At 47.4% G+C, this 21052-nt stretch overlaps 1 protein-coding gene across 4 annotated transcripts in view; it reads left to right on the forward strand.

The window, feature by feature from the left end:
• The window catches only part of CD151 (CD151 molecule (Raph blood group)), a 36026-nt gene extending 24194 nt beyond the window's left edge, over nt 1-11832 (forward strand). For all 4 annotated transcript variants that reach the window (XM_032111584.1, XM_032111583.1, XM_032111586.1 and 1 more), the window contains 5 exons: nt 46-120; nt 2566-2670; nt 3519-3674; nt 4567-4653; nt 5409-11832. In XM_032111584.1, the coding sequence (XP_031967475.1) occupies nt 46-120; nt 2566-2670; nt 3519-3674; nt 4567-4653; nt 5409-5468 (483 nt within the window). In that variant the 3' untranslated portion in view covers nt 5469-11832. The remainder of the gene's footprint in view (nt 1-45; nt 121-2565; nt 2671-3518; nt 3675-4566; nt 4654-5408) is intronic.
• Nucleotides 11833-21052: the final 9220 nt, after the last annotated feature.

Here is a 21052-nt window from a genome sequence, read left to right on the forward strand (position 1 = left end):
CCTTATGTTCTGTTCTAATGTGCTCTTTTTCCCATTATTTTACAGTACTTCATATTGTTGCTATGCATCTTTCTCCTGGAGATCATTGCAGGAATCCTGGCCTATATCTACTACCAGCAGGTGAGTGGACATTAGACTTTGGAGACTCAAACAAGGGAGAGAGAGCAGCTCGTTATCATCCCATCTCTCCAGCCAGAATTTGGCTTGGATGCTTGGGACGTAGGTCTGGTTGTGGTTCACCTAGCTCCCCTCCATATACAAAAGACCTTGGATTATTTACTGGTTTTGACAAAGTGGTGGTCATTACTCCAGGGGGCTGCTCAGCCCTGCTGCTCCGCTCCTTCCTGTGGTGCACTTTGTGCCCTGTTTCTCTACAGACCCTTGTAGAAGACAATTTTTGAGGCTGTGTAGATCTAGGGACTCTCCTAACAGCCTTGAAGGCGTAGTGCAAACAGCTGAAATCACCTTAGTGCCACTTAGCAGGTTAAGGACACAGAACAGTTCCTGCTGCATCTAGCAAAGGTGAGGAACGGTGCAGCTGGGAGGTCCTTTCAGGTCAACAAGTTTTTGAGAGCTTTACTTAAGCAGCCCAGCTGAGGGGCTGGAGAAAAAGGACAGTCTCCCAACAGCTGCAGGTCTGGCTTGGCACTTCTTGCAGTTGCTGAGAGCAGAGCTTAAGTCATCGCTTTGTTTTCAAAGGGAGTTTAACTGCCAAGGCACAAACAGCCTGCAAAGTTGCTCTCATGTCTGGAAATTGACTGGAAGTGGCAAATTAGGATTGTTATCAAATGACTGTCTGAAAAGCAGCTGAACATCCCATCTTGTTGACTTCACTGCCAGGACTCCTTGCCATTCCATTTTCTCTTGGACCTTCTGTGCTTTGCCGTGGATGGGCACTGGTGGTTTGCAAGAAGCCAAAGAACTGTACTGGCTCCTGCCAGGAGGGATCTGGGATATGAGTGTGCATATTTAACAGGAAAAGATCAATCCTGGCAGGCATGGCAGGAAGCCAGGATCTGTCCATCCATCTGTGCAAAGGCATGAGGTTCATATGTGACAGTGGATGAAGAGGAGCTGATCCCTGGGTTGAAATAAAGGACAGCATATTCAGAACTGTACCCTTGAGTGCATCTCTGATCAACAGCTGCATATCCCTTTGCCCTCTGGCTGATAAATCCCCCTTCTCTCTTGGTTGCAGGCTGCTTGCTCTGTTTGCCATTGTTTTTATTTCAGCCCTTGCTTTGGTGTCTAAGGCTTGCATGTGTGTGTCTAAACTGGTTCTTTTGTTATCTCTGTTCCATGCTGCAGTTCTTCCCCGTGAGCCTGCAGGTAACTGCTTTTCCCTCAAGTAATAATTCTGCTAATGGACTCTCCTCTTTATTTCCCTCCGCCTTCCAGTTGCTGAACCTTTTCCTTTCTTTCTATTATGCTAAGTCCTTTGCATTTCCATAGAGCTTCTCAGCCCAGGATCTCAAAGCATTTTGCAAATATTAATGAATGACGCCTCATATCATCTCTGTGAGGTAGGTGTTGTCCCCATCTGACACATGGGATTGGAGAAAACAGGGTTTCAAAGTGAGAATAAACTCCAGACTGTATTTTGCAAAGTTTAGCGTAACCAGATGTTTGACCTCTCATTTACTACTTACTGTGTAGAATAGAAGGTATATGAAGAGGTTGCTCAGTTGTTTCATCCATTGACCCCATCTAAAATGCATCTTGATGTTGTTTATTGGTATAGGAAACTTGGAATTTCAATTTAGTTGGACTGAAGCAGTGTTTCTGCATGAACCAGTATGGAAAAAAAAAAAAGATGGAGCTCTTTGGCACTTTTTGGCTGTCACCAAAGGGTGAGAAAAATTCAGCTAGATTAAAAGAGTCTTCATAGGAATACATGTTTGAATCCAATCACCTGAACATGCCAGTGGTTTATGATGATGCTTTCAGAAATTCTGCTCTTGCAAAATCAGACTTTGTCTCTCTATTATTAAGAAAGGCCTTGCAGTGATTTTTGCAATTACACGCTTTTAATTCCCTCCTGTGGCATCCTTTTTGAAGATGATACAAGAGCTGTTTGGTCTACGTGGCTTCAGTCCACCATGCCACAGACTCCAATTTCTTCCTGTTTCTGGACAGAGTGATTTGTATTTTTTACAAAAACAGAGTTCTTAGTATTTTGTTACAGGTTTTAGAGGGAGAAGACTGCACATGGTCTCACAGGCATATTCATGTTTAAGCAGGCACACTTTCATATTCCCTTTCATTGCAGTCATGTCTTGGCAATCTGGCATATTCAAGGTAAGAAGCCATGTGGAGTTGTGTAACACAGGCTGAAATTTGGTCCCAAAGCACCTCCCTGCAGTTGTTAAAATAGAAGCCTGGTCTGTAATCATTTGGAAATAAGCCTGTCCAGCCTTGGAGGATGATCTTGAAGGAAGCTGTAGCTTCCACTAGGTTCTCCATCCTCCTCTTGGAGCAAAGGCAGTGGAATGTATGCAGGACTTTGGGTCGTTCTGAGGAATGAGTTTGCCTTGTGATTTTATCCCACTTGTCTCTTCCATTCAGCTGAGCCTGGAGCTGAAGCAAAATTTGAAGAACACCATGACCCAGAAGTACCGGAGGGAGGGAGAAGAGAGTGTTACCAGCGCAGTGGACAAACTGCAGCAGGAGGTGGGTGTCTCTGGAGGCAAAGAGAATTAATGCAACTGCAGGGCTGAAAAGGCATCTCTTGACATCCAACCTAGAGATATTTCTCCAGTATGCTGAGTGTATGTTCTGCTTGTTCTCATTCAAGACAGAGTTGGGTGAGGTGCAGGGCCTGAGCCATGCAACTGGCAGAATTGCATGGTGTGATCACTGAATTGCATGACCAGTAGCACTGGGGAAACAATATCTGAACTGCTCCCAGTGAACTGGAGCTGCCAAGTCACTCTGACAGCTGCTTCTACTTTCCCTGTTCAAAGCTTTGGAGAAATTGCTGACATTTTTCATTAAGCTTCTCAGTACTCTAGAGAGCAAGATGTAATGAAAGAAGATCTCTCCTGCCACTGTTGCTTGCTGCGCCTGGCTCAGGGGTGGTTCAGGTTAGGGCTGCCACAGTTCTGACAGGTTTTTCCACAGAAACAGCCCTTGTGCACAGGCACTTTCAAAGCACAGGGACTACTCTATGCATAGTGCCTTAGCAGGTGCTTTTGTGATGGTAACTGGTAATTAAACTTATCCTGTTGCCATCATTAACACGCAGTTATGAGCTGAGGCAGCTGCAGGTGCACTCTGGTTACAGTTCGTCCCAGCAGTAAACAAAAGTCACAGCTGCTGAAGGATGGATGAACTTGATATTTAATGGCAGTTTGGGGAGCTCTTAACACGAAAGTCGCTAATAATTATAAAAAAACCAAACCCATGAGATAGCTGTAGTGTCTGCAAAGGCGGGTGAAGCCCAGGGCTCGGTGTGGGAGGCTGGAGGGAGAAGGTTGCAGTGCCTGCAGGCTCAGATTTGGCTCTCCGTGTGTGTACAGTTCAAGTGCTGTGGGAGCAACAACTACACGGACTGGGCCGACAGCCTGTGGATCAAATCTCCAGAGGCCAGTGGGAGGAAAGTCCCAGACAGCTGCTGTAAGACGATCACTGACCTGTGTGGCCGAAGAGACCATCCTTCCAACATCTACAAGGAGGTAAAGAGCAGAAAGGCTTCAGAGCCACCTGTCACAAAGTGTGTAAAGGAGGTGGGCAGGGAGTGATGAGGGTATTGTGTTATTACTGCCAACTGTCAGTAGGCCTCAAAGTCAGTAGCATTCCTTGGAATGTAGAATTCACTTCTTTAGCTGAGTGTTCAGCTCTGTAGACTGTTACTTAACAGGTAGATGTAGACGAAAATAAATTATGTTTGTTACCACTGGGTACGTTAATGATGGGGGGAAGCAGAAGAGGTTGTTGGTTCTGGCAAGAGACTTGGATGCAAGTCCTGCATTTGACACAGCTTCCTGTGGTTGGAACTACTCTGTGAGGTGCAAATGGAGATACTTCTGGTCCTTGACTGACAGTTGCAAGGCAGAGGCAGATAGAGCCTGGCTTTCCAGGTTCACACCAAAACTCACTGATGTAATAAATAGCAGTGGGAAGAATTTTTTTACTCTTCAAAGGCTTCAGTTATGTTAAGAGTTCTTGGTACTGGATGCACTCAGCAGTATTTCCTTAGCCTTTTGGCCTCACAGGAGCAAACGTCCCCTCCAGGCAGGAGCTAGGCAGTGGGTGAGGGAATGTTTCTCCACATACCTGAGAGAAGAATGACACTCTGTGATGTGGCTGGTTCTTCTGCATTTCTCCTGCTCTACCAGCAGCCACCTTGGGTTTGTTCAGAGGTTCCTGGGCCAGTTGGTCCTGAGCAATACCAGCCATGATGCAGTTCACATCATCTGCGTAGCTTTTCCAGAGATATCAGGGGAAGAGATTGCTGACAGACACCACTTTTTGAAGTGCTGCTTTCAAGGGTCGCAAACATTGGATTAAAGTGAACAAGAAGTTAAAATGAAGCTGATTTTCCATGTCCCTCCTTTCACCCTGCAGAGTGGTTGCATTACGAAGCTGGAAAACTTCATTCAAGAGCATCTGAAAATTATCGGGGCAGTGGGCATCAGCATTGCTTGTGTGCAGGTAAAAAGGGCTCCGGGGACTTTTTGGGGTGCTGGGCAGAAGTTGAAGGAACCCCTGAGCTGAGGGATGGAAAAAAGATGTTTTATTGCTCTTCCCTGCCTGGCAAGGGGAAGTTGCCAGGTACTTCGGGGACTCGAGGATTCACCAGCTGCAAAGCAAAAGTCTTTGTGCCAGTGTGGTGAATTCGCTGCAGGTGACGGTGCTTACCCTGCGGGACCGGGGGAGGAGTTGTGCTCCGGGGCCATGGGAGGCCACGGCTCGGCAGCCCGAGGAAGCCCTCCTGTGGCCGTGTCCCGTAACTGCCCGCCCCGCAGCCAGGACCTTCCCACCTGGGATCCTAAGGATTAGCTCGGGCCATCCAGAATTTTTCCTTCGGCTGTGCTATGTTGAAGAACAGCCCCGTGGGTCTGCGATGATTTGCAAGAGCGTGATGAAAAAAGGTGTAGAATGTGAATGTCTTGCATTCCCATTTTAAAAGGGGAAGGCACAGGATATTCTTTTTTCCCAATGCAGACATGTCTGGGACTTCCTCATCTTCCCCTTTGTTCTGGCAAGCAGCTACATTACACCCCAGGAAGCTACTGTGGTTAATTGTGAGGATTAGCACAGATTGTTTTTTCCTGCTGCCTATTGCAAGCTGGAGCGTGTTATCCCCAGGCACTCCAGTGGGTCTGAACTGTCAGTTTGCAAGTTGCTGGCTCCACTGCATCCATTCTGTGGTTTTAATGTATTTCTTTCTTCCCTTTACACTGTAGATCTTTGGGATGATTTTCACCTGCTGCTTGTACAAGAGTTTAAAGTCAGAACCATATTAATAGCTGTGAGAGCTCTGTTGCTCCCCCTCTGCCACTTCCCTTAGCACCCGCCAACCTGACCACTCTCCGCCACCACCACCAAAGTGTCTGTAACCTGAGGACTTGGCTCTGTAATTGAATGCCTTTAGAACCATGCACTGCCTTACCTGCCCCTCTGGGGAAAGTCACCCTCCTTGTTGTGTATGAGGCAGCCGGGAGTTCAGCGGGTCCTCTTCAGTGTCAAGAAGCAAAAGAGCTGTGGATCTTCTGCTCGAAGCTTTAGCACAACAGTCCCTTGATATAACTACAAAGCAAGATTTATCCAAGGCCCTTTCCCTTGAGGCTTTTCCCGAGCCAACATGAAGCTCTCAGGACGCTCAGGATACAAGAATCATGGTTTGCTCTCCAGAGAAGTGGCTCTGCAGTACCAGGCATTGACTGTGAGGACAGATGATGGTTCTGAGCTGGAGCCAGAGCTGAGTTTCTCATACATGGAAGATTTCCCTCCCTCCTCCCGAGTGTGCACCAATGTCCTAACACAGCTGTTGTCCACCAGAGAGGATGCCTGTCTGGTTACTTGGGCCAGGAGCTCCTTGCCCTGCTGATGAGGAGCACAACTTGGTGCAGCTGAAATGCAGTCGTGACACTCATGTTGCCAAGATGTTGTGGGTGCCTTAGGATTTCTCAGCAATTCTTCTTCCTCTTCCTTGAAGCCTTCTCCAACACAGTGCCATTAGGAGCCACAAGAGGCCTTCTGCTGCCCCGCAGTTCTGGAGCAAAGATGACGGACTGCCTTTTTTGGGTCTAGTCTGTTGTTTTGAGTGGTTCCCAGCATGAGTGAGAACTCTTACTTCCACCTCCCTGTCCCCTGATGAGGTTTGGTGAAGAATTGGTCTTTTTGTGGGGCTGCCATATCTTGCTACCCTTTGGCCTGTTCAGTTAGTGGAAATACCTTTTTCATCTGTTACATGTTGAGAGGTTCCCCTGGTTTGATTTTTCTAACTAAAACCTCCAGGTTTGCCTCCCTTGGGCAGGAAATGAATATATACCAATGTTTTATCAGCCTGCAAAGAGCTTGTTAGTCAGCTGAGGGTTTTCTGGCTTTGTCTGGAAGCTCACTTTACTGGTTACTGCCGAGAAGGTCAGGAGAGTCAGTTTCAACCAGTTTCCCCAGTGTACTTGGTAAATTGATAGTGCTGGGTAAGCTATTTGCTGCTGAGGAATAGGTTTTAATTAAATCTTGTCTCTGCACTGGGGTGCTGGATACATATGGGACACAGACATTGCCATGGACTTGGTGCCAGCAGGATCTTAGCCTGAGCTCATGGGATCTTGTGTTCCTCTTGTCTTGTTCCCTCCTTCCTGGTATGCCTGTTACACTCATGAAGCAGCAGAAAAGGGAGTTCGGTGTTTCTGAGCAGTGAAGACAAGCTCAGACCTTCATAAATAAATTTCTTCCCTCTTCTGGCCTTTTAGTAGTGCTGGCTGAGCTCTGTCCCTGGCAGCAGACAGCCAACATAAGCAGAATCATCCAGACCAATCGTGGGGGTTTTGGTTCACAAAGCAGAAATCATGGACTGGAGCTAAAGGGCAACATGTTAAAATTCAGAGCAGGTCAATCTGAAACTCCTCCATTATCAGTCCTATGAAATAATCCTCAACTAATGCAGAAAGAGAGGTGGAGGAACTGAGGTGTATCCTTGGTTCCACAGCAGTAGGAAAGAGAGGAAAGAAATCTAAATGATTCTGTAATGATCTAAAGGAGAAACCTCTAAATTATTTCTTGTTTTATAGTAAAGTTCCTTAACAAGTATTGACTACTAGCTAAGAGGAAAATATTGAGCATGTTGCTTGAAGCAATATTTCTGATTTCTTAAGCATATCTTCATAGCTGCCTTTGCCCATTCCCTTCAAACACATTGTACAGGGTTGGGAGAGGCCAGGAAGAATGAGACATGAACAGTAAGTTGGCTTGTGCCCACTGAGTTGTTTTATATTTTTTCTCTGTGTAACAATATTCATTGCTTTTGGTTTTTTTTAACCCAGTTTAAGTTGCTGGCCAATAGAAAAATAAAGCTTAAGACTCTGTACTGACTGTGTGCAGCAAAATTGAAGGGCTACCATGAGCCAGGTGAGTTCTCTGGCTTGCTCAGATCCTGCTGCTGAGGAGCCGACTCCTCAAGAAGAAGATGAATGGAGGGAGGGAGGGAAGCTGTGGCAGAGTCTGCTTCGCACCCCTGCCCGTGCCAGCCTGGTTGTGGTGTGCTACTGTGGGGTGCTGCAGGCTGCTCCCCCTGAGAGCTGAGGGTGCAGAACCTCAGGGGTTGCTTGAGGTCACAGGGGTTACTTGAGGTCATTGGAGTACCTGGGAAGGGTTACCTGAGGTCATTTGGGGTTACTTGAGGTCATTGTAGTCCCTGGGAGGGGTTACTTGAGGTCACAGGGGTTGCTTAAGTCTCTTTTAATTGATTGCAGGATCAAATGAGGGCACAGGGGTTACTTGAGGTCAGTTGAGGCTCTGATGGTTGATCAAGGTGTCAAATGAGATCACAGGGGTTAATTATTATGAGCTGGGGCCAAATGAGAAGGGGCACTTTGGTGTAATGGGTCAAACACTGCCAGTGCAGTCCAGGGGAGCCCAAGGCCTCAGTGTCACCCAGTGGCCTGCAGTGTCACCCATCATTTGCTCTCTGTCCTGTCAGGGTTGTGATAGGTGTGCTTATTAGCTCTATTGATATTTATTATTAATTAGCATTATTAGTTTATTTTATTAGTGTTTATTACAATCTCCTGTAAGAATTAGCATCTATAGTATTGGTATTAGCTATTAACACAATTATCAAAAGTTGTACTGCTGGGATCTCTTAAATTCTATTTACAGTATTACCTTTTAGGATCCAGTAGTAGAATCACCTATTGCAACCTAAAACTATGATTATTTATTAGAATAAATAGTAGATTTATTAGTACTGGTAGTTATTAGTGTATTATTAGCTGTCACAGGGGTATAAATGTGTCCTGTTGGAACCTCCATGGGATTATGGAATACTCGTCCCACCTTCTGCATCCCATGCAGCCGCAGTCTGTGCACGCAGGTGTGGGCACCCAGCACTGCTCCAGGGTCTGTGGAGGTGTTAGGTCATAGGTTGGACTTGATGATCTCAAAGGTCTTTTCCAGCCTAGTTCATTCTAAGATTCTTTGTCACATGGGCTACTCTTCTTTGTCACAGGCCGAGTGCCCAGGCAGGCAGCACAGGGCCTTTACCTTCCCTTCTCCGTGCTGCCCAGCTGCCGTCCGTGAGCATCGGTCAGGTCTGCTTCAGCAGACCAGCTGGGGTTGGAACTGGCTCAGGGCTCTGCTGTTCCCACTTACCGAAGGCGCTGGAAGTCTTCCATCCCCACCCTTCGGGATGCAGGGGTGGGAATGCCCCGTGACGCGTTCCGCGCCGGCGGTGTCCCCGCCCGCAGTGCGGAGCGCGGCCGCGCGGTGGCGATGGGAACACGCGGTGTCCCAGCCCCGGGGAATCCCGCACGGGAAGGGAACGCCGCTCCTTCCAGCCCCAGAAACGGGCTTGGTTCTCAGGCTGCAGCACCGCAAGACAGGCTGACAGCGTGACCGGGCCTGCACCCGGCTGGGAGCAGGGATTTCTGCCAAAAACACCCGCAAGCGTGTTTGCCTGCGCAGGGCAGACAGGCCCGGCTGGCTCGGGAGTGGAGGGGTGAGCCGGTGCCCCGCTGCTGGACTGCTGTTCATTCCTGGGATGCATTGGGTAAGACAGGAATGTGACTGTGTACATTTATGAGACCTCCTCCCAAGCCCCGTTTGCAAGAGAAGTGAGTTGAAGGTGGAACACAAACCGAGAAGGAAGGGCTGTCCTGTTCCCCTCTCTGTCCTTAGGAGTGCAGGGTGGCCACAGCCACTCTTTCCCAACCCCAGAGGGAAATTAGCACCCCTTCTGCAAGACTGTCATGGAGTGGTGTCTGAAGTCTGAGCGCAGAGTCTCTGAGCTTGAAGATACTGCTTAAAAGCGATTTCTCTTTCTCTTTGGAAGGGCTTCTGCAGTATTCATGATCAAGGTGCAATTGCCATCTTACAGCATCCCGCAGCCTCAGGTCTCATCCCTCTCTCTCGAGACAGCAGCACAGGCTTGTCTCCCTTTGAACATGGAGATTTCAGCTGTGCATAGCCCTTTGCAGCAGTTAGCACAGCCCGGGGTCTGCTCTCCTGGGGTGGCCATGTGGTCAGCACAATTTGCTTAGGAATAAAGGGGAAAACAGCTGTAGTGGAAGCAGTTTCTGCAAGGGTCCAGCTTTGGGCAGTCACTCTATTCCTGCAGTTTCAAACAAGACAAGAATTTTATGCTCCCCTGCAAGGCTGCTTCTAACCCCAAACCAGTACAGACATGCCCTTTCTTCTGCTGTTTAACTGGGGGGAATTTTCCCCCTAGGGAGGCTTTGGTGTCCCTTTCTTTTGCCTTCAGTTGCAGCTGTAATGTCCTTGTTTTCCTGATGGGCTGGGACTGAGCACTGCTGCAGCAGTGGAGAGAAAGTCGAGGCTCAGGCAGTGATACTCTCCTCCCTGGTGAGATAGGACAAATACCGCCTGCTTGGGAAATGGCAAGGGGAATGCTCTCGCCTTTCCTGCCAGTGGCGCCGCCCAGCAGGCCACAGAGGCGACGACGGGGAGCAGATTCGTGTGGTGCCTTCAAAGATGACAAATTCCTTGTGGGGAGGGAGCGTAATGCTCTCAAACGAGCTGTAATCTCATGAGCAGCAAGGATGCTGATGCCCCCCAAATGCATTCAGTGACTCATTCCAGCATCGCTCCACGTTCCCCGTTCTGGGGTTCTGAAGTGCTCTTACGCCCTGCAAAGGAGGCTGCTCCTCCTGCGTTCCGGCTGCCTGCATTAACAGAAAGGAAGCTGCACGTGCCAAGCCCATCAGGATCAGCAGCTTTTCCTCTCCTGATTGCGGCTCCTCTCTGCAGAAAGGGAGCTGCTGAGCATAACGCTTTTCCAGGCTTCATTCTTCTGGGTAGTGAACTATCTTGCTGACAAGAGAAGAGCACTTTGTACCCACATGGAGTGTAGGGAGAGCCCCGTGCCCTGGCAGGGCCTGATCCTGCCACGGGCTGCTGTCTCCCCGCATTGGGACAGAAACAGCCAACCCTGCCCCCCTGCGGTCCCAGATGTGACTTTGACTGTCACACGTGTCCCTGGCAGCCGTGGGGGGAGCATGAGGGCCACACTGAGCCCCTTGCACCCCTGGGGTCAGAGACAACCAAAGCAGGCACTACACCGGCGTGCAGACGTGCGGGGGGATGCTTTGCAGCTTTGACCATATGTGTGTGTATGTACATCTGTAGATCTCCTACCATGCTGGAGGATTTCCACTGCCTGCAGGAGCCTTTACAGGTGAGGTTTATATTTCTTACTTTGCTCATAAAGGCTGGAACCTCTTTACCCCAGAAGTCTGACACCACAAAAATGTGCTTGATCCTTCCAGAGTCATGGTTCCCCTCTCCCTTCTCTCCAGTTCCTGGGCAAGCTTCCTGTTTAATGACCTTTTTACCCTCCCCCAAGCAGTCTTTAGTGACTAATTGCTTTCCCATGTTGTTTTACATGCTTTGATTCCTTGCTGCCCATTTTGGGATGCAGAATTGAGCAATGATGACCTGAAATGTGAGGCACCAGGCTCAGGTTTTGGGACTTTGCTGCTATCTTCACTCCTGGAGGATGTCAGCTGAGTTCCCCCCAGACTGAAATAACAGCTAATAGTACTACAAAATGACATCTGAAGGCATGTTCCTCCACAGCCAGCTCTTGTGGTTCTTCTCTTGTGTGTTATTCCTCTGTTATATACTGAGCATCATCAGGACCTATTTTATATTTACCTAAATTAAATCTTGTCCCATTTAAATGTGCCCAATTCTCTAAGATATCCCAAGCTAATTCACATATTGTGCTTGTGTTTTCCATCCCTCTTCCATCATCGTTCCACAAACATGATCAATATTATAATTTATTTCCTTTTCCTCCTTCCTCCTTCTCCCACCGCCCTTTTTCAGGTTTTTAATAGCAGCCAGTTAAAGGCTGACGTGCTCTTTCCTCTGCTGAATGCCTCGTGCTCTGTGGATGGGCTCATGAATGATTCAGTTGTTTAGGCTCTAGCTGGCAGTTGTGGCAGGATTACTCAAAAGAAACATTTGAGGTTTGTCTACAGTTCCAGATTGACAAATCCTGAACCCCAAAAGAGGGAGCCCTAAATCATGGAACAGCAAAAAAAGTTGCATATGTATTAAATACATTTTTCACGTGTATTTTACAGTTCACTTACCACAGGTAATGTCATGGGATCAGGCTATTAAAATCACAGTTCCAGCAAACATGGGCTCTTGGCCTCTTTTATACCAAAAAACCAACTCTGCCTTCAGGGAGCAAACTGAATTTAAACAAATGTGGGTGAGAAGAGGCAGCATTTCACAAGCAGAGCGGTGGGTTGGCGGGGATGTGGTTAAGGCTCTGACTGGAATACAGGAGTTGTGTCCCCAGTTTGCCTGGAGGTTTGAGGAGACCTCTTGTACCAGGGTTTTTTGGCAGAGCTCATGACCCCTTTGGGGAAGTGAGCAGCTACTCAGATGTTACTGGTGCTGGATGGGAGTGGAGGAGCAGACAGCAGTGCAGGAAAAGTCCCTCCTGCACTTCCTGAGTAAGAGCTGAGCTCCTTCTCACCCTTGAGCCCCCCACCAGGGCCTGCTCAGCACAATGGACAAATTAATTACTAACAGCGTTTCCTTTTCCTTGTCCTCTTTGATTGAAACTTCCTTTCAGTGCCGGTTGAAGCTGTGCCAAGCTCTGCGGAGCGTCAGTCGCAGCTGCACCTCTTCAGCTCCGCCTGTAATGTACGTAACAATAAAAATACTGCTCCAAAGGAGTTACGACCCCACAAAACTGCTGAACTCTGGTGGCACTTCTAAAACCAGCAATAGGAAATGCATATCACTGGTGTCAACTGCAGCTTCTGGTTTAGAATCAGTCATTTTTTCTGGTTTCTCATAGCCTGGAGCTTTGAGTAAACTTGATTCTGCTCTTGCAGGCAGAGGTTTCTGGAATGTGAATGCAAATAGCTTCTGCTCTCCATGCGCTGCTACTCTTGTTTCACTGCTCTAGGATTCAGAGTCCTTCTCAGAGACAGGGTCCAGGGATGCTGCTTGTCTCCCTGAGGGGGACCAGGCACTGCCAGCCTGTGGGTTAGCTGTTAGCAGGAACTAGGCTGGAGCAGAGAGGCAGTTCCTGCTTCACCTGCTTACAGCCAGTTCAGGGGAACAAGTTCACCATTCTGGTCCAGTTTTTAATACCATTTTTCCCCAGGAAAGGGTCCTGGGGGAGGCAGCAAGCCACAGCCCCCTCAGGTGTTCCCACCTGCCCCACACAGACCCTGCAGGTAGGGCAGCCTGGCTGACATCACCTTCTGGGCAGGGGTCAGAAACAATGGGCTGTAATTAAGGCAGTTATGGTTTGAATCAGGCACAGTTGAACTAATGGCTTTTTTTCCAGTCTATATCCTGGATAACCTAAAAGCCAAGCTCTGAGGTTACTTTTGGGGGTTGTAGGAGGCAAATGTTCACCCCTTGTTCCTCCAGCTAATTAATCCTGTTCCCAGTTCTGCTAGACGTGGCAGGAGATGCCTCTGCTTGCTCTTAATGAAGTTGGTTGGTGCCTGAGAGTTATTTGAAGGCTTGAAGCTGCTCCCCAGCATCTCTTTGCAGGGCTGGGTCTTCCCTTCTGCTCCTCTAGTCCAAGTGAGGGTCTCTGGCACCAACCATATGGTGGGAGATGGGGAACCACCATCCTTCCCAGCCACTGGGGTCTTGCCCCCTGGGCCAGCCTGCAGGATAAGGTCTGTGCTGAGAAAGGCTGGGAAGCCCAGCAGGCTTAATTTGGGGCTGCTGTTTGCAGCACTGACAAAGCTGAGGCATCACCTGCAAGTGAGGCCAACCTTAGGCCTGGTGCTCCCAGCTCGAGTTCTTTGTGGTGGCCCAGATCTTGGTAGGAATACTTCTTCCCGCTGGGAGCCTGGTGGCAGCCGCCCTCTCCTGCAAGCCCCCTTGCACCAGTTGGAGTGGCAGCTTGGTGGTGGCCCTCTGGAAGGGGCTTCTGCTGAGGGCTGGGGATGAGCAGCAGAGCCAGGACCAGGCACGTGGCACCTGGCCCAGCGCCCTGTTCCTGTGCTGCCCCTGTTTGTTGCTGAGGAGCACCGCAGCCACACTCTCCTGCCCTCGCAGGCAGCTTGCAAAAGCACCTCAGCTCTTTCTAGACATCCAGCCCCAGTCATCTGGTGGGATTAAATCCTGCCTGTATTACATCTGCCTAAAAGTTTCCTGGGGACCGGGGCTCAGCTGCTCCCTGGAGTAGCATCTCGCAGTGTCTCTGTAACTCAGGTACCAACATGACTTTAATACAACTTCTTAAAGTATGCATTTGTACCTAGTAAGCCCTTGAGTACAGCAGAGTCCCTTTTATATTGAAATTCAGGATTCTCAATAACATTTTATTATGAGGATTGCTATTTTTGGAGTTGCTGTTACTCTGTTATGAGCAAGGCACCTAACATCCTTCAATATGAAATCATTAAGGGCACAGCAGAGTTCATTACAGGGGCATTTCTCTGGATTAAGAACAAATCAATACCACACACTAATATCACAGCCTGCTACCTGACTTTGGTTGCAAATAGCACATCCAGAGGCAGATGCTCTTCTTTTGGCCTCTTGTGCTATTCTTCCAATATCTTATTTACTGTTTTCCCCCAAGCTGTTGTGATGGATTTATGAGCAGACAAAATCCAAAAGTTGTTTTTCCTTGAGCTACCTGAATATTGTAGCTTTTAAAATAAAGAAGAAAGAAATAACCAGCTTAAGTTTGTGATATTGCAGTAACCTCATATGCAATATGACTTCCCTGCTTCTGGAACTTGGCTGAGGGAGCTGGGGTTGTTTAGCCTGGAGGAAAGGAGGCTCAGGGGTGACCTTATTGCTCTCCACAGCTGCCTGAAAGGAGGCTGTAACCGCGTGGGGGTTGGTCTCTTCTCCCAGGCAACCAGTGACAGGACAAGAGGATACAGTCTTAAGCTGTGCCAGGGGAGGTTCAGGTTGGACGTAGAGAGGAATTTCTTCACAGAAGGTGATTACACATGGGAATGGGCTGCCCAGGAAGGTGGTGGAGTCACTGTCGCTGGAGGTGTTTAAGGAAAGACTGGATGTGGCACTCAGTGCCATGGCCTAGTTGGCATGGGGTGTTCAGTCACAGGTTGGGCTTGATCCTCTCACAGGTCTTTTCCAACTTAACTGATTCTGTGAGCCCCCCTGGAACTGGATGTGTAGAAGGGAGTGAAGGCCTGAAGCTCTCTCTGGTTATGTTTAGTTGATCACATTCAGAGTTTATGATAAGTTTCAGGTATTTTGAGTTAGGAATGTGCCTGAGGGAGGTGGGATGGGAGGGAAAAAGGCTGATAATTTATAAGGAGTCTCCAATAGAAGGAAGAACTCTGCTGTCCAGGTATCCCCTGGAGAATTTCCTTCTTTTGTGGAAATGTGCCCTGGTTGAGATGTGGAAGCAGAGGAGTTTGTTAGCCTCCTGGGCATGCTGCCCTGGCTGGGGGCAGGGGGTGGGTCTGGGCCAGTTTGGCCCCAGCCCCCATGAAGGACCTTCAGTCAGGCAGTGCATGACCACGTTGATCCTGGGTGGAGGCTCCAGCTTTGTTCTGGACAACACAGATCCCAGTCCTGCTTGGGACCTGTCCCGAAGCAAGGTTGCCCATCATGGTTTGAGACAAAGGCAGGATAACAGCAGTTTAGCTGTGGGGATGCCAGGCTGGCAGGAACCACCAGCTGCCCTGGCTGTTGCTCAAAACACCAGAAATGGTGTCCCAAGATGTCTCTGGCTGTAGCTGAAATGGGAGTTTCTCCATGGTGCTGCTCCCAGCTCCTGCAGCACGCATTCATTTGGTTCAGTAGCAGCTCAGGTCACTGACTGAGCTGAGACCAATGGCATCTGTTTCTCTTTATTTATTAGAAGCAATTTTTCATCAGTGGAATTTAATTATTAGTCTTTTGCTTTTAAAAATGTTGCTTAATGGAAGAAATCAGCCATTTATCTAGGCTGCATTTAATGCTGAGTGGATCCAAAGAGGGTTTTCTTTGAGCTGTTTTGACAATGATATTAAAAAAAAAATCAAGTTGGTGAAGTGTGGAGCTGTAGGCCATCTCTGTAATGATCTGAAGCACTCAAGCCCTTATTAACTTAATGCTTTCATTTACTAGCTCATTCCTGGAGGAAGACCTCCTAGTCAAACTGCTACTGCTTTTTAAAAAGAACCTAAAGTTAGTAATTGCTTCAGCTGCACATCTCATTACAAGGAAAGGCCTACAGCCTAGAGCAGCACTCATCTGATTTTTGTTGTTAAATTTTTGGGGGGAATTTCAGCAAAACCTCTTGTTATACCTCCAGCCCAAGTGTTAGCCATGGCATTGCCGCCTATGAATTTATAAACTTAACTATAAAAGTTCTGAATTCCCACTCTCTTTGGAAATGGGAGGCTCGAGGGCTTGGCTGTACCTGTTAAGGTATTGGTGAGGAGCTGGACAGAGCCCATCAGCTGGTGGGTAGGGGCTGATCGGTGCTGGGAGGAGCACATCCCGTTGCATCAGGGCAGCCTGTAGCCCTGAGTAGGGGCCACTGCTCTGATTACTCTTTACCTCCTTGTTCCATAAAGTGGATGTTTCTTCCTTCTCCCTCCTATCACTGCCTGGGAAGGAGCACACTTTCACACACACTGCTGGAAGGAAGACTTCGTTAAAAAGGAAAAAAAGAAGGGGAGAGGCCCTTTAAGGCAGCTTTCAGTAAATAGCTGGGGATAATTGGGCTTTAGCTGTGTTCTTATACCTTCTGGATTGCTGGGGGCAGTGATGCTGCTGATCTCTAAATTGCTGCAAAAGCTCAGGGCAGTAGCTTTCCATCAGTACTTCCCACACTGGGTTCTGCTTAGTGTCAAAAAGTGATTTTTAAAATCGAGTTAAAAATACTCCATTAGGATTTGAGGGTGTATGATAGGGGTCGTTGATAAGAAGTATGCAAGAAGAAGACACCAGGGGTTGGGTGAGGTTAGGCTGCTCCTTGTTGCCCATCTCTGATGATTTCTGAAGAGTGGGATGAGTGCCATTCCAGAGGTACAGAAAGGGCAACTGGGGCACTGCACTGATTGCCCTAGGCTCACATTAACGAGCCTGTATGTTCTTGTCAAGGCCTGTCCTTAAACAGACACTGTGAGCTGAAGCCTTTTTCTGTTCTTGAAAGACACGAGCAATGGAGATGGGCAAAGGGAGTCTCTGCTGCTGCTGTGGACCAGCCTGGAGAATGCAAAGAGAGCATGGAATAGGATGGACCCAAAGTACTTCAGGAAAGATTCCTGTTGAGCTTCATGCACTTGGATCAGGTTTCTGGAGCGATGTTGGCAAGGAAAGTGACATTTAGGTAATCTCTGAAGAAATTCAAAGCTTGTAGATACAGCTGTGGTGAACCACTAGAAAATGTGGAAAGCAGCAGCTCACGAAAGGTCAGTATGTAAAAGTGGGTGCTGAGCGCAGCTGTCCTACTCCTGGCACTGATTTATTTAAAGTTTTTTCAGAAGTAGTTCATTTCTTGGAGTTCTCCAAGTAGACTTGCTTTTAAAAGAAGGAGATCTGATTCCCAAAGAGAGAGCATTCAGTATTTATTCTTCCTAGCTCTACATCCAGCTTGTGGGATGGGGAGTGTGTTAATTCAAAATCATCAGTGCCTACAGAAAGGCTTCACCACAGCCTTTGCCACTTGCTTTTTAACTGCCAGGGTTCTTGAGCCCCCTAAAGTCTGTGGGCTTTTAGCTTTTTGCCAGCTGTTCCATGCCTTTCTTTGATCATTAGTTGTTCATCTCCTAAAGAGCAGGAAATAATGAACCCGTTTTATTAAAACACTTGCATTGTATTTGGGAGGGATAAATGAAGGGCTTTCCTGCACGAATTTTCTGGCTTGGCTGTTACCAGACTCAGTGTTGAACACAGGAGCAGATGTATCCTGAAAGTAATTGTGGGGAAACTCATGTGGTGCTTGGGATCTCGGTGGCTTCACCCCAGCTACCTGTGACCTACAGCACAAGACAAGGTGTGGCTCACCACAATGGATGACTGATAGAGTCTGGAAGATGTGTCTTTGTGGAGAAGGAGAAATTAGATGAGGGGTGCAAACCCTAACATTTTCTGCATGACTTGGCTCTACATTCCCTATATATTTCTGGAAGGGAGTGTGAAGGAGAAAGCAATGAGGGTTTAAACAAGAACTACTCCCATGTAAATATTGTGCTGCTTCCAAACACCAGCCCGAAGAAAAGCCTTGCAGCTGCCCCTGAGTGGCAGGAGTCACTGCAGCCAAGGGTAACTTTTTACCTTTTATTTTCTTCTATGGCCTTATGTGGTAGAGGTTGAAGTCTGCAGCAAGATCTGAAAGTTCTTTGAGTGCCTAATGCTTGGGCACCTCAAACAGCTTTTCTTAGCAGAACTTAACAAAATGAATTAATCCTGGACACCTGAGTGGTGTAGGGCACCACAGGCTACCAGGTCATTTTAAGTCACACTGAAGTTAATGAAAAGACTCCCACAGACTTCAGTGGGTGACACATCAAACTGTCCAGCATGGCAGAGCCAAAGGCTTGGCCACATGCTCCCTGTCCTGGGTTTTCAAATTGTGCTGTCTCCACTGAACAATTAAAAATGCTTCCTCACTGGCTGGAGGAACTGAATAAAAATTGGAGCTGAAAGAAAAAAACACAATGTAAATCATGGTGCAAATGCACTGAAGGGGAAAGCAAATCTATGTTCATATTCTGGGCAGTCAGAGCCAGGTGGAAGCAACATTATCTTGGAGATGTCTCAATTGAGAAGCTGCAGTAATAAAATCTTTCTGGCTAATTGAGCTCAACTGGATGTACACGGGTCTGCTCTGAGAGGGGTCAAAGTAGAGATGCTATTTTCTTACTAGGATCCATACTGAAGTTAAAAACTATTTGGAATTAAACTTGATTTTAGAGGCAAATAGGCTGTTTGGTTTTGGTTTTGTTAGGTTTTTTTGTCAGGGCAAGGATTGATTTTTCTTGTAGGACCATTTACAGTGGAAGAGGTAGCTCCTGTTCTGGATTCTCACAGATCATTCAGTAAAATGTAGCTTTGTAGCCACAGGGCTAGTTAGACATCTTGATGGAAATACACAGCTGTGGGGGTTTGTGTGATGGTTTTAATCAGGATTTTGAGAGTTTTCATATTTCTTTATATAGACAAGAAACATATACAAGAAGTCAGACTTTAGTATCTAATTCTAGACTGCATTTAGGGAAAAGTCATGGGAAGAACAAAAGCCCAGCACACATCTCTCAGTAAATCACCCTGGGGTGAGACCCTCACAAGAGGCGGTTTTTCAGAGCAAAATTCCTTTTGAAATATAAAACCTGAGGCTCTTTACAGATTGGCACAAAAGCACTTCACTTCCTTCCTGCAGATGGACTCAGAATTATGATCAAGAGGGTTTTTTTGTTTAAAATTGTCATTTCAAGAAACATAAAGTTTTCCAAGCGCACACAGCTTCGTGCTGATGCTCCAGGTAGCAGCAGGATGCTGAGCTCCATAAGCAGGTTCCTCTGTACTTTCATGACCTCAGCTCCCACCGTGTGTCACAGGCACCACTTCGTTATTTCGGTATGATAGTGATGTGTGGAGGGAGGCCGTGGCCTGGGTGACAGAGGGTCTTCTGTCACACTTGTGACTGTGACTGCTTGCTTTTCCAATGTCAGGTGTGCTGGCTTTGGCTGGGCTAGAGCTGATTCTCTTCACAGGGGCTGTTTTGGGTTTGTGCTGAACACAGGGTTGATAATACAGAGATGTTTTTGTTATTGCTGAGCAGGGCTCACACAGAGCCAAGGCCTTTTCTGCTTTTGGTACTGCCATGCTGGTGAGGAGGCTGGGGGTGCACGGGAGGTTGGGAGGAGACAGTCAGGACAGGTGACCCCAATGGACCAAAGGGATATTCCAGTCCAAATTGTATCACTATATAAAGTGAGGGGGAAGGAGGAACGGGAAAATATTTGGAGTGATGCCACTTGTCTTCCCAAGAAGGCAAGTCTTCCGCCGTGATGGGGCCCTGCTCTCATGGAGATGGCTGAGCACCTGCCTGCCCATGGGAAGCAGTGAATGAATTCCTTGTTTTGCTTTGCTTGCGTGTTCTGCTTTTGCTTTCCCTATTGAACTGCCTTTATCTCCACCCACGAGTTTCCAGCTTTTACCCTTCTGATTCTCTCCCCAGAGAGAATCGTTCCTGCTGGTGGGAAATGAGGGAGGCTGTGTGGGGCTTGGTTGCTGGCTGGGGTTAAACCACAACGTGGGTTAGTGGGAGCCCTGCAACAGTTTTTCAAGACAGACTTGAAAAATTTCCAAAATGTTTTATATGTAAAGTGAGTAAGTGACTGCAGAGGAGTGGTGGGATTTTTGTATTTTTCAAAAACCTTCCAACTGAAGAATTCTTCATGTAATTAAGGACTGCATATTCAGTACCATTTCTCTTATTTTTTTTTCCACTGCTGCCTATCTGTTGATTTTGTTAAGGGCTTCTTTTTCTGGTTGAAGGAAAATGGAGGCTTTTTTATTTCTTCTGTGTATACACGTCTTTTACATTGTCTTGAAAAAGTGTGGTTATTGTGAGCATATTTAATGGCTCTTCCCAAAGACATTTGGCAGGTTAGAAAGCAGATCCAATACTCTTATGTTATTAACTGTTGCAGAAGGTAGCACAGGGGAAGTGACAGCAAAAAGGGAATTACTTTACTAGTTACCAATGAGCAGGGGTGAAAGATGGGATTTATAGAAATCCATTGAAAATTTCAGACTCTCTCTACAACAGGATTTAAGCTTTGTTCTGCCCCTAACCCTCCCAAGGACAAAACTCTTGAGACAACCTTTCACATAATCACAATAAACTGTTTGCTTTGCCACGTTACAGAAATGGCTTTTTTTGGTTAATGCTGCATTTGCAAACTCCTGAGGAAAAGCTGTCATGCACACACGGTGTCAAGGGCTGCATGAGCTAATATTAATGCCGGCTGTGACTTAGTCTTGCTACTCAGGTGTTTTTGCAGCTCCTTGGGTAACAGCTGTTTGATGGAGTGATACCAGACTGCTACTGGCTCCCACTGCACCCTGTTTTTGAGAATAGCAACGAGAGCAACCAAGGTGGGTTTTTCTTTTTCCTTCGCATTTTTGAATGAGGCCTGGTGTGGTTTTTGCAAATTGCATTTCCATTATTAAGTATCTAACAGCCATAACATTTCATATCAGACAACTTGGCACCCACTTTGAAAAGAAACATGTTATTCGAAAGCAGAAAACGAGATTAGAAATTTGCTTTTGCAGATAGAAAGCAAGTCCTGTCAGCTCATCTAATCCAGTTCCTTGGCAGTGATGCAGGCCAGCTTTCTTCACGGCATTCCTGCACGGCTGCCTCTGCCAGACGTTCCTGTCTGGGCTGCTG

The sequence above is a fragment of the Corvus moneduloides genome, chromosome 6 (genome assembly GCF_009650955.1).
Source record: "Corvus moneduloides isolate bCorMon1 chromosome 6, bCorMon1.pri, whole genome shotgun sequence".
NCBI lineage: Eukaryota > Metazoa > Chordata > Aves > Passeriformes > Corvidae > Corvus > Corvus moneduloides.